The following is a 13471-nucleotide window of genomic DNA, read 5'->3' as shown; positions in this document are numbered from 1 at the left end:
ACATACACGCACACACACACACACACACACACACACACACACACACACACACACACACACACACACACACACACAGATAAGATAAATTCCCTTGTAGTACACTACATTTACTGTACATCTAGGTCAGAATAGAGGCCAAATGAGAGCACATTTTTTATAGTGCCATAGCTTCATGGTAGAAGTGCTGCGGTTTGCTTAAGTCCTGAGACTCAGATCAGTGCACCATGCCAAGAGGCCTTGGGCAAACCACATCAATAACTCTTAAAAAACGACCTGGTATGCGTCTTTAGACATCTCAGGGCTGGGTCATAAACAGCTGTGCATCCAGCATAGAGATGCGTGCCTCACCAGCATGTCTGCGGAGGACACAGACGCACGGTCCTCTATGATGCCATTCATCTGCTGGCCCTCGGGTCTGCCTCTGGGGACGGACACCTCTGTTATGTGCTCAGGGACAGGATGGGACGAGTGGTTATCTCCTGGGACTGGGAGAGATAAATGAAATGGACAAATTAAGAACAAGGTTAAGGGGGCCCCTCAATAGTATAGCTCTCAACCACCTTTTTGGTCTCAAAGGTGTTTACTGTTTACATACCCACATTTAACAAAGGAAACAAACAACACCCCCTGTCCTTAGACCCTTAAGTGGGCAAGGAAAAAGCACTTGATGGAAAAAGAAAAGGAAGATATCTCAAGAAGGATGACAAAAGATGGGACCCCATTTCAGGGTCGACAGGTGTGCAATAGGTAACAAGTTATCAATATAAATAAAATGCAAGACAAACAAATGAACAAATCTGTCCATGTCCAAATGATACACAACACCATTAGTAGTACTGTATATTGATGAGAATACATAAAAAATACAAAGAGGGTTCTCAACCTTACTGACCCCAGCTAGGTTGACAAGACAGTCACCATAGAATGTGTCTGACACAGTTGAGGGAACATAGAAATGGCTAAGTGTGGAAAAGAGAAGAGAAGCGGTTCTGACCCGTTTCAGACTCTGTCTGTATCTGTGGTGGTGGTTGTGACGTCTCTTCTGTCTGCTGTGCCTCAGTCCCTGCTGGCTCCGTGGTTGCTGGATCGCTCTCTGGACTTTCCCCTTCCTCTACAGGTTGGGTCACAGTGGGGGGCGTTTCTGCACCTTCATCTTCAAACACGTCTTCAAGATGAAGACAAACACATTGAACGATGGAATGTTTCATCAAACTAACTGCAGGAACTCTTATGGCAGTGTCAGTCCTGTTATTATTCACGGAGGAAGTGTTCTAATACACTGGACTTACCCCACAGTTCATTAAGAAAACCAGGTTTTGATCTGATACTACAAAAGGACTGTATGTATTCTTATTCATTTACTCATTAAATAATTATAAAGACACTTGTCCCTGCTGAGCACAACTAACCATCTAACCCTTTCTGAATGCTGTTGCTGATTTTTCACTTCTGTTAATAAAGACGGCTCCACAACAATGTTGCTGGTGTAACGAAGACATTAGCTGAAACAAATACTGTTTTACATGCATGGGTTACACAGACATTCAAGACATTCCACATTCTCCTTACAGTACATTTCCTGGTAGTTGAGGTGCACTCACATGGCGCGGGCGAGACAGGTACGTATCGTATGAGACACATAGTTTTAAAGAAGTCAAGTGAAGTCTGGCTCTACTCGGTTGTTTAACAGAGAAGCTTGCAGCTTACAAAAAATGTATTAAAATACACAAACATCTTAACCACACTGTGTGTCTAGGGGATGGTTGAATCCATAAATGAAAATGACAAATGAAAAACAGAATACATGCCATGGCTCAGCCATCAGGTTGCAATGCTATAAAAACATTTACCCCCCCACCCACACCACATAATTTCTCTAGTATATACAGTATTAGGGCTGCAAGCGAACCTTCGGGGATTCGAACGTTCGTTCGTTACGTTGGCAATCGAAGTTCGAAATTAATGGGTTCAGGTTTTTTTCTTTTTTTTTTCTTCTTTTTTTTTTTACACGAAAAATAATTATCAGAATGTGATAGGCCTATTCAGAATATCACAGTAGTAGAGATAGCCAAATACTAAATAAGTTAGGCCTACCGGTAAACACTAACAGTTAATGGTGACCGTTATAGTAGTTATAAAATGCACCAGAACAGCTTGGAGCGATCAAGGACCGTCCTCCGCTCCAATTCCGCTCCTGTTTTGGGCCACGAACCAGCCTCGCTGACACACGCTTGATGACAGACAGTAGAGTGAGAGAGGCAGCACTCTGAGCTGGGCAGAGAGAGACTTGTGTGTGCTCTGAACAGCGAACACCCATCCACGCACCCAAAGATTAAACAGCCTTTCTCCTAAGCATGAGCAAAGATGGATTTCATTGCAACCCCCAACAGGATCTATAATGCGATTTCTGGGGTTGTTACATCGAGACCAGTTCAGCCCGAATGTGACGCGCTCCGACGCAATCACCAAGTCTAATCATCATCCGTGCAACTCCGCTATACATTGAGCCTGTTCGTCAACAAACTGCGCAACATTTTCTCCGATTGGGTTGGATTTTCCAAGCGTTAGCCTACGTGTTAATGCGGCCACGCATCCACGCGTTTTCAATGGTTAAAACAGCGCATTTAACACATTTCCTACACTGTTTTAGCTGGTTAAAGGTACAGTACGTTCGATGGTTCGGTGAACCAAACGAACCATCGAAGGTTCGATGGTCCGTTCGGAAAATCCCCCCGAAGTTCGAATCCCTAAAACAGGGCAAGATTACAGCCCTATACAGTATATATATATATATATATATCATAAAGATGAAAGTAAGAGTCTGATTAAAACCATTACCTGAAGTGGGCGTGACCTGTTCTATGACCGCTGTTTCGTCCACCTCTGCCTTAGGGTCCACGTCTGTTTTAGTGTCCACCTCTGTATTAGCGTCCTCGTCTGTCTTAGGATCGACCTCTGTCTTGGCGTCCTCACTTTCCCCGTTGATGGAAGGTGTGTCTGGGGCGTGGTCATGGGCTGATGGTGGGGGCGTAGGGGAGCAGTCAGCGGTGGTAGTGGTGGAGTTGGTGAGGTCAGGGGTGCTGGCTGCAGGGGAAGGGGACGGGGAGTTGGGCTCCGGGGTTGGGGTCCGGTCGGAGCGCGGTGAGGCAGACCTCCGACCCCCTGGGACCGGGGAGGGGTTCTGCTGCTGGGGCAGCCGCAAACGGTCCTTCTCCTGCTCTTGGGCTTCCAGGGCCTGTGGTTCGACAGGGGGAAAGGATAATAGAAGATGTCATGCGCTAGGAACTTATTATAAAGTGCGCTCATGAGTGATGGTCAGTCACACAAATTGAACTTGAAATGGGAAACAAACGGCAACATCCTAAATATGAACTTTTTATTTTCCAAGTTAAAAAAGAAATCTGAATTGAAGGTACATTCTTGAATTGTAAACTTGATGGTACACAGATGAATTGCATAATTATTAAAGAAAGATGATGCATGACACAATCGAGGAATTCTGACATAGAGTATGCTCCAGGATTATGGTGACGACACTTTCAAAGTCAGATCTTCCAAGCGCTCTACTCACCGCCTGGTTCTCCATGCGCGTGAAGATGACATTGAGCATCTGTGTGAGCGTGGCCTTGGCGGTGGTCTGGTTGATGAGGTTGCGACTGGCCAGGTAGATGTTGTAGCATGTCCTGACTGTGAGCAGTACCGTGCCCTCATGGATCTCTATGTGGGGGGAGGTGACCGCCGTGAGCAGGGCCTGCCTCCGGCAGAGGAAGAGGGGTAAGAAGGGGATATGAATATTAAAAACAGGATATCCTGTTTAGGAGGCAGGCAGAGGCTCATCGTTTTCTCTCTTTTTTTTTTTTTACCTTTATTTCAGTGGTTCTCAACCTTTTCGGGCTGTGACCCCCAAAATAATCACCTTTTAACCTGGGACCCTGCCAACCTGATGAGCACGAGCAAGAGTTGAGGAATTACATTTTGTATAACATGGTTCTATTGTGAAAATAGTAGATCTACATGTAGCATGTAGATTGTCTATTCTCACAATTTCTGCCTCTAATATTTGACAATAATAATAATAATAATTAGAAAATAATTTGGGGACCCCCATGGGGGTCCCGACCCACAGGTTGAGAACCACTGATTTAACCAGTAAAATCACATTGAGAGCCAGGCATGAATAAAATTAAACAATCTTTGCTACATATAAATTACAACAAAAAACAAAAAACAAAATAGGACATCCATGATATACCAAATACACTTTACACAGTATAAAAAGACAATTTACTCATACATGAATAAAACTACACACAATGTACAACGTGTACACAGAAAGAAAAACCTACCGCGAACCTAAGCTCTTTCAGTGACTCATTATTACACACTGACAGATATTCAGCCGCCAGAGCCGAGAACCTCTGTGATCTACACCATTCGATTAGATAGGGTAAATCATATTTTTATAGCTGGTTAGGTAAGGTTAGTTATTTTGTTTGTTTTAGTTAAGGTTAGGTTTTGTTAGTTATGTGTTGCCCCATTTGGCACTGACTTCCAAACTCAGCTTCAGAGGCAAGAATAGACTGCCAATATGTTGATATCCGTTAAGTAAAGCTTTTGTCAACAGTGATAAAACAATCTGACAGACTTTGCCCTTTCCCAGCTGGACCTGCCTACTGTATCACGCCATTAAAAGGAAGCTTCAATTAGTGACAGTTATGCGTCACACATACTTTGTAAACCCATACCATGGCTTTTCAAACCAGATGGACCAGTGAGTGGGCAAAATATATTTCTACTGTAGTTACACAAAAGAGGAAATAAGGCAACGCTAACCCTTTGTCTTGGAACTAGTTTAGTTAAATAAAAGTCATCATGTTCAAAATATACTGTATATATCTCATATCAACTCATTTTGTAGACACAGACACCTAATTCCCTGGTTCAACTACGGACTGTGTTTTTTCCTAAAGGTTTTTCCACAAAGCTTTTAGGCACATAGCCAATGCTCTAATCCAGAGCGGCTTACTTATTAGAGTGGGTAGTTCCAGTGTCTTGCTCAAGCACACTTAAGATTGCTCACATTGATATTTGCTAAGCAGAAAACACTGACATTTCCCTATGTTTTTATGCATACAGTAAGTACAACACAGTGAAAAAAACTGTAATGCCATGCGGTTAAGAACTTTTGCACGATCGCTCTACAATGGCATCCAGAGACGGGCGCATTTTATTAGCAAATTGGGGAAATGGTTACTTTCATTAGTGTACACCTTTACACTCCATGAGGAATTAAGGTGAGATAGTCTTAAGGAGCTCCTCCGGAAGTGTTTAATGAAGAGGATAATGTAACCTGAATTTGTGTACATTTTGCCACACCCGCACTCTAGCTACTGCCAAATAACAAGGCTAGAAAGCAGGAAAAACAAACAAAGCTCCCATCATCCCTCTCAGAAGTAATGACAGGTGTCGTTTGTTCCCTGCGGATGGGGCCCACCTTGATGATCTGCAACTGGACGCCCTCGTCCGTCTGTGGACCCTGGAAGCAGTTGCAGATGGTCTCCACCAGGCGGTCGATCAGCCTCTTGCCTGGGGTCGAACCATCTGGGGCATTCCCCGTGATGTGGCCATATGCTATTAGCTTCTAATGTTGGCAGCAGGGACAATGACAGAGAGAACGGACAGGTTAGAGGACTGTGTGTGTGTGTGTGTGTGTGTGTGTGTGTGTGTGTGTGTGTGTGTGTGTGTGTGTGTGTGTGTGTGTGTGTGTGTGTGTGTACACGTGCTGTGTGTAGGTTGCATACGGTTTATGTATACACAGTTAGACACACATACATATGTACATGTATTTTCACTTGTACATTAAAAATCGAACCTCGGTTCGAAGTGAAGCGGTGAATTCTTATTCTATGTGTTCTAGAGCTATGAAATCTGTGTTCTAGATCTATACATTATATCTTCTAGATCTATACTTGAATGATTTTGTCTGGAGGGCCAAATTGTCATGTGAAGCTTGACCAATCCTCAATTCTGCATGCACGGGACATACATGGGACAGACAAAGCCACACCTTGGAAGCGGCTTTCACTTCTTCAAAAATTAAAAATTTCAAATAACATTTTGAGGGGTTTGCGTTTTTCCTTCATAATCCTTTTGGCCGTATGCAGTGTCTAGCAGGGACAGAAGAGAGCTCCCTGTGGTGCACTCCGACTACACCACCTTCTGCAGCATTCATAGATCTGGGGAAGGGATATTGCAATGCCATACAGTGATGGCCCCTGCTCTGGGTAGTAGTAGAGTAGCAGGATTTCAGGATCTTTGAGAACTTGAATCGGGGTGCCTGAGGTGGTAAAGGCGATGTTTCGCTTCTTTACCACAGCCTCTATGTACATTCTGTAAGTCATGTCGTCGCTGGTGTGCACCTGAGGTACAGTAACTGAATTTGCTCCCTCTGTCCACTGGTGCCCCGTTGATCACCCCAGTGCTATGAAAATGAATTTAAGAGTTCAGTGTATTCTGTGAATAAAACGGTTGCTGTGGGAGCAAATTTCAGACTGAATAACAAAGTGAAACAAAATAGAGTGTCGGGCCACTATATGATAACTCAAGTTGAGGACTTGAGAATGACTCGACTAAATTTACTTGATAACACCTCTGGTGTGAGCTTGTGTGAACTGTAGTGACAACAATATTTACCTGTAGACAGTCTAGCGAGGTGCTGACTATCCGTGGGGACTTTGACTGACAGGCCAGCTCAAAGGGCAGGACGTATTTGTCAGCCTCAATGTAGTTGGCTCTTGGTGGAACCACAGTGCCATCTCTGCAGAAGTATGCGAGAGAGACATTTAACATATACACAGCACAGAATAAGACAAAACAGAGAAGAGTGGAGTGGATCAGAGTGGAGTAGAGCACAGTAGACGGAATGAAAACACGATACACACAAGGAGGGCAAAACAGAATCTCAGAGTCAAGGCCTGTTGAAAAGGCTATTGTACAGCATGATGTAATTGAAAATCTCTGCTGCTAGTGCACACATGGAAGCATTACACTAGACACTAGATGAGACAAAGTAATAATGCTATACAGCAAACTTTAAAACAACATTGTTTTGTTAGTAACAATAAGGTTGTTCGAGGTTATTTTTTATAGCACTCCAAGTACTCTTTAGAATTAAATGAGACGGTAAATCTTCATATATTTTTACATTTCAATGTGTAATTAAATTGCCATAGATTAGATTGCCATCAAATGAATGACCTGAAAATTTGTGGACGAGTTAATAGCTGCTGTTAAATAGGAGCAGGCTATAAAGCAGGCAAAGGACCTCCTCAGCAGCAAATCAGAGAGAGCAGCTAGCGTGGACTACAACCAAAAGACAAATGGCTTTGTACTTCTGTCTGTCTTCCTAACAGAGTACAATAAGAGGAATGTACAGTAGGAGTTCCATCCCATATTGGGAAAAGGTAAATTAACAATGTTTTTTCACAGCATACTTACTTTTGTTTCTCAAGCTCTGCTTTGATTTCATCTGCAATGGGCGACAGAGAAAAATAAATTAGGTCAGATATTGTACAAGTCCATACTTTTACTTTTTTTTTTATTTTATTTTTGTATCTCTGATAGCACTGTCTTGCCTGATCCAATTAATTAAAGCGATCATTAGAGCTAAATGTGTAACCATACATAATTGGTTTCAGCACAGAGCTAGACACACTTGACTCTGCTTGTGGGTGTTACGGCTGATGACAAACAGTAGCTGTAAATGTGATATATACACGTACATCTAACAGTTAGAGCTAATGCATATCCGTGTAATAGACTCCAGCTCAGACTCAGAACCACTTGACTGTAGTCATAGAGGTTAAAGAACGACTAATGACATACAGAGAACAATGTAGCCTCTTTATCCATTTTGGCACTTTAAGTATTTATTTTTTATCAGACGGTAGACTGACAGGAAATGGAGATAGAGATGGGGAGTGACACGCAGCAAAGGTCATCGGGAACAGGATTCGAACCCGTTGTGACATGCTGTCAGGCTGGCATTGCAGTCTAGGGTGCCCGGGCCACCATGCCGGCAGTTGCCTGGTTAATAAACCAGACCGAACACAACAACACCCCCTATCGGTAGTGGTGTTGTAGTACGGTCTGGCACCAATTGATTGAGATTCTATTTCCTCAACCAGCTTCAAGGGTTGGCCAATCAGGGTTGTATGCTTGGGGCACATGGTTTCTGTAGACTTGGGGCACGTGGTTTGGGGCAAACCTCAGAAATGAAAGCTCTTCCTGAAATCCCAGACTCTCTTCCCAAAACGAAGTGTGTGATAGAGGCACAACAGGCAATGCCGGCAGCCCAGGCGCATTTTGGCACTTTTAATGGTTATTGTGTCATTTTAAATGATGGCATTGGCAATAAAAATATAAATTCAATTCAAAAGTAAAAACTGTCCAATAGCTTCCTCACAAGCTTCGATGTCTCCTTACATTTCAAGCAGCAGGCTGAATCATCTATCTTCTTGTTAAACTATTGAGTGAGTGGCCCACACATTCATCTGGATTCTGGAATACATCAACCCTACTGTTATTGCTCATTAACGCTGAACCCAATTTGTGCTGGCACCTCGGTTAGCCCAATATTACTGCCCCCTACTTTCCCCACAAAGGCTATTCATATCCGTTACCAGCTGCAGTAGGGCTGTCACAATTATTACATAATCGTCTAATCGTGATTATTTTACATAATCGTGATTATTTTTCATAATCGTCATAATCGTTTCCATGTCAAAAATAGTGGAAATAGCAGATCTACAAGCTCACAACGCGTCGCGATGCGACGCGTTGTGAGCTTGTAGATCGGCTATTTCCACTATCAATGTTCTTTTTTAAGTATAAAGTTGTCAAATATGTCAGTAATTTCTTTGTATATTTAGGTTATGTGTCATATCTACCATGTGTAACTTCAAAGCCTAAAAGCCAAACAGAAATGTAATTGTCAAAGACAAAAACACAATTAAATCGTTAATCGCAATTATTTGAGAGAAAATCAATCATCATGTAAAATGTCATATCGTGACAGCCCTAAGCTGCAGTGCCATCAAGACTGCCATCTCTTTTCATGTTTTAGATGTCCACTTGAGTGATCCAAAACTCCATATAAGCATAACACAATGCTATGCAGCTGGCCCATTGAAAGAAAACAAGCCACAAAACACAGCACTGGAAGTCAGGGTCCCGGCTCCATACTGAGTAAATAGTGTGTTATTAAGCCAGATGTGGCCCAGAACTGTTATGATATGAGAGCAGAGCTAAACCGAGTTTGTAAAAAACACACTTTTAGACAGCAGACATTGTGAAGGAAACTAATTGCGCAATATTCTGTATATTCAATTGCAACTTGCACAACATCCAATCCAACTCCAGTGCTGTCAATTAATGAACTATGACCTGTCACTTCAGATATCCTGATTAGAATGTAGTATCAATGAAGGCCAATGCCTGACGTGACCAAAATTAGGTAGGTATTAATGAGAACTAGTGTTCATAGTGGTCCTTACACACCAGGAGCGTAACGAATAAACCAGAAATATTTCACGTCAAACTATTTACAGATGCCTCATTCAAAGGTTGATGCTTTTCTTTATTTATCCAAGGGATAAAATTATACATAATTTCAGAAAAACAATTATGTTGCTTTATTTGCCATAGAATATTTGCATTCTGTGTGGATTATAATCATGACACAAACAGCAGTTTAAATTAATGCAAATTCATAACATTAAATAAACAGTCCCGACTCCCGGTGTGTAAACCTTAAGTCAGGAGCTTGGCGATCATTTTAAATGTCCACACAAACAAAGGCAACAACAATGAACTCTCTCCACTGCATAGCTAATAGCTATTCTGTAATCATGTAAATAAAATATTAGATCAAAGTCAGACAGCGTTCAAAATCCACGTTGTAACAACTTGTAGACTTTTTTAAGTTCAAGAGTGGGGCAAGCAGAGGTGCTTATGTATTTGAATTTGAACACTGGAGGGACACTGCAACAATGTGCTGCAATAACAACAATGTTATTACTAATGATTTGGCTCAAGCATGAGATTCCAAGGTGAAAGAAGTTGAACACATTATTACCCGTTGTTCTCAGGTCTATACCTGATGTAGGCTTAAAAGTCGAATGCATCACTTAGTACCCCCACATTATTGTCGGTAACTCTACTAAGATTATGCACAAATGTGTGTACATCTGAGTTGAGTGAAAAGCAGTACAACAGCTTCCGAGGAAAGTTGAGTGTAGTCTCCTAGCTTATCGGCATCATGAATAATGACTGAGCACAGCCAGTCAGGTAGACAAAGCAGGTCAAAGCTCAAACGAAAATGTTTGTTTACTTGACATAAATGCCTCTGATTATGATTATGAAATGCCAAAAAAGCTTTGTCTTTGACTCAGGGGCGGCAGTGGCTCACGGGTAGAGTGGCCGGTAGAGCGCCTGCAGTTCGATCCCGGGCTGCCCCAGAGTTAGTGTCTAAGCTTTTGGGGGCTTTAGTGTCCTTGAGCAAGAGGCTGAACCCCTAATTGCTCCAGAAGAGCAGGTTGATGCCTTGCATGGTTTCCTCTGCCAGTGGTGTATGAATGTGTGTGTGAATGGGTGAATGTAATGCACAATCTATCTAAGCGTTTTGCATTTACCATTTGAAAGAGCACTTTGTGATTGTCGACGTTCATTGTCACATTTTAAAGGTTATGGGTCAGGCACTTGATTTGGGTTTAGCCCCGGCCGGGAGCGCATAGCACATACATAATTCGGCACTAGTGCATAAATGTATTATAAATAAAGTCGATTCTGAGAATTCTGAGAATATTGAGCAAAGCAGGTCAGCATGTTTGACCATTCCCAATAACCAATGTAAGATCTGAGATAAAATGGAGATAAATAAGGGATGTGCAAGACTATACACAAAACAACAGGTAAACTGAACAGGAATTTCTGGTAGTAAACCGATCGTAAAGGATGTAAAGCTATTGAAGGCAGAATCCGTTTAGCAGAACTCATTTAAGTTGCAAAGCAGTATGTAAAGAAATCATTATCTCTACGTTTAAGCCTCTGCACAGGTCATTGTTCTGTGCTGTCACTTGATGACACTCAAAAGAATAGGAGATGGGCAGGGCACTGTGTGAGCCCAAATACAACCGACAAGAGAAATGCACTGACATACCAGGAAGAATGGTATGTGTTAATTGTAGCACAGCATACCTGTTCTACTGTATGTGTACAAATGTAACCAAACGGGTCCATTCATTCCATTTGGCTACATTTATACACTCAAATAATGTAGGATCAGGATTTTACTATGTACACACACACACACACACACACACACACACACACACACACACCATTCCTGTAAGAGTATCCGGAGCTCGGCTGAATGGAAAAGCGTGATCATCACAGTATCCTGGAGTTAAATGACTGAAGCGACACTAGGCTGTCTGGCTTGGTGACAGTGCTACGTACAGCACGACTATTGGTCTGTCTCTCATAGAGTTATAGCAGGTCTCTGTGTGACCAGAGCTATTTGGCTAAAGAGTAGCAATAAGAGGCGTTGTGCTTTTGTCCTTCCTTGACAATAAATAAATTGAGACAGCAGTAGTGATGTTGACATGTGTGTGTGAATTCGGGGACGGTCAACAAAAGTGCCATTAAAACGCGCCTGGACATTTACCTGCGCGAGCATGTTAACATGTCATTATTAGCCAACCATATTAGCTAGCTAGCTTGCTAAGATAGCTAGCTTGACAGCTGAGGTGGGTAGAGGGAGGCAGCGGTGGAAAAAGTACTCAAATGTTTAACTTAGTAAAAGTATATAAGTACTCTTTACAAGTATAAGTCGGGAATTCAAACTGTACTTGATTAAAAGTACAAGAGTATTACATTCCAAAAGTAGAAAGTACTCATTATGCAGAATGTCCCATTTCAATTTTTCAAATGTATACACATCTTTTCTAAACAGATATACAAACTCACATTCGTCCATTTATCTATATGGGGCTGAAGTGGGTAAAGTATGTTTTATAATAACAATAAAAATAAATCTACAAAGTAACTAGTAACTCAAGTTTTCAAATACATGTATTGGAGTAAACGCACAATAATTCGTCTTTGAGATGTCGTGGAGTAGAAGCAAAAGGTATTGGAAAATACTCAAGTAAAATACAAATACCTCATAATACTTATAACTCAAGTACAGAGTAAAGTAAACGTACTCGGTTACTTTACACCATGCACTGTGTCTGTGTGTGGAGGGATGATAGGCCATTGAAAGATGCTACTTCTGTTAGCTTGGGGTTAGCTCAGCCATTATAAACACAGTCAAGACGTTATCCCAGAAGAACCGTTTCGTTGTAGAAGCAGAACCAGACAGAGTAAAGTAGAAGCCACCCACCTAGAGCCACCTGACAGGCTTTCCGCAGCTGGCTGTGCTGGCTCCTCTTCACCTCCTTGTCGGACAGGATCTTGTCCAGCGCCCTGGACAGAAACATGCTCTTGGTTCTCGTCTCTTCTATCTTCGAGTGCTGCTGCTGGTGGTGGTGTCGATGTTGTTGATGTTGTTGTTGTGGTTGTTGCATATCGTGTCGCATCTCCTTCAGGCCGTCATGTTCGCGGCCACCACGGCCCTGCGAGAATGCAAGTGACAACAGAGCAGCAGCAGGCTAGGGAAAGGGAAACCCACACACACAGGCTATCGGTGTCAAGCACGCACACACACATACACACACACAGTCGGTTGGCGCTGCTGCTACCTCAGCACAGCGCCGCCATGTTGGCTCCACGTCACATCACGTGACCCGGCCTCTCAGCTGCCTGAGTGTTTTGACCTGACGTCCAAAAAGCCACCCACCCACCTCCCAGGGGGTTCAGCAGGCCTGTCAATGCTCCTGGATTTTGACCCCATCTCCTGGGAATCTCCTGGATTGGCAAATCGCCTGGATTTGGTATCAAACTTCCAAAATTCACCTGGGGGAGGACCCCCAGAGCCCCCGCTTTAGTGGTGGCCGTGGGGGCATATTCACTTGACTTAAAGATGATAAGTCATTATTAAAGATTTCTTACTTTGCTTCAGTATCAGTCATCACATCTGTACACCTACATTTGGCATTTTAAGGCTGAAATTGTACCCATGCTAGTAAAGCAAGCCTGATAAATGTATCAAACATGCACAAAATTCAACAGAACACAGGAAAATATATAGTATGTTAAGACTCTCCTGGATAGACTCAGTCAGACAGTATTACTTTTTTATTTTGTTTAATAAGAATATTAGAATAATAATTACAAATACAATATGTACAGTACTATATATTGTCAAATAAAATATGTACACTGTGTGTGTGTGTGTGTGTGTGTGTGTGTGTGTGTGTGTGTGTGTGTGTGTGTGTGTGTGTGTGTGTGTGTGTGTGTGTGTGTGTGT

General features: G+C 42.4%; 1 protein-coding gene across 2 annotated transcripts in view; it reads right to left on the bottom strand.

The window, feature by feature from the left end:
* The window catches only part of arfgef2 (ADP-ribosylation factor guanine nucleotide-exchange factor 2 (brefeldin A-inhibited)), a 44833-nt gene extending 32089 nt beyond the window's left edge, over positions 1–12744 (bottom strand). Inside the window, exons 1-8 of one of the 2 annotated variants that reach the window (XM_080733221.1) lie at positions 12446–12744; positions 7498–7528; positions 6694–6817; positions 5495–5641; positions 3572–3751; positions 2839–3235; positions 995–1165; positions 349–485 (exon numbers count right to left, since the gene is read on the bottom strand). In XM_080733221.1, coding sequence (XP_080589347.1) covers positions 349–485; positions 995–1165; positions 2839–3235; positions 3572–3751; positions 5495–5641; positions 6694–6817; positions 7498–7528; positions 12446–12641 — 1383 coding nt within the window. In that variant the 5' untranslated portion in view covers positions 12642–12744. The remainder of the gene's footprint in view (positions 1–348; positions 486–994; positions 1166–2838; positions 3236–3571; positions 3752–5494; positions 5642–6693; positions 6818–7497; positions 7529–12445) is intronic. The other variant, XM_080733222.1, reaches the window with a different exon arrangement.
* Between the last annotated feature and the right edge of the window lie 727 nt (positions 12745–13471).

The sequence above is a fragment of the Nannobrachium achirus genome, assembly GCF_963921795.1.
Source record: "Nannobrachium achirus genome assembly, chromosome: 9".
Lineage (NCBI taxonomy): Eukaryota > Metazoa > Chordata > Actinopteri > Myctophiformes > Myctophidae > Nannobrachium > Nannobrachium achirus.
This window is presented reverse-complemented; position numbering and strand designations above follow the sequence as displayed.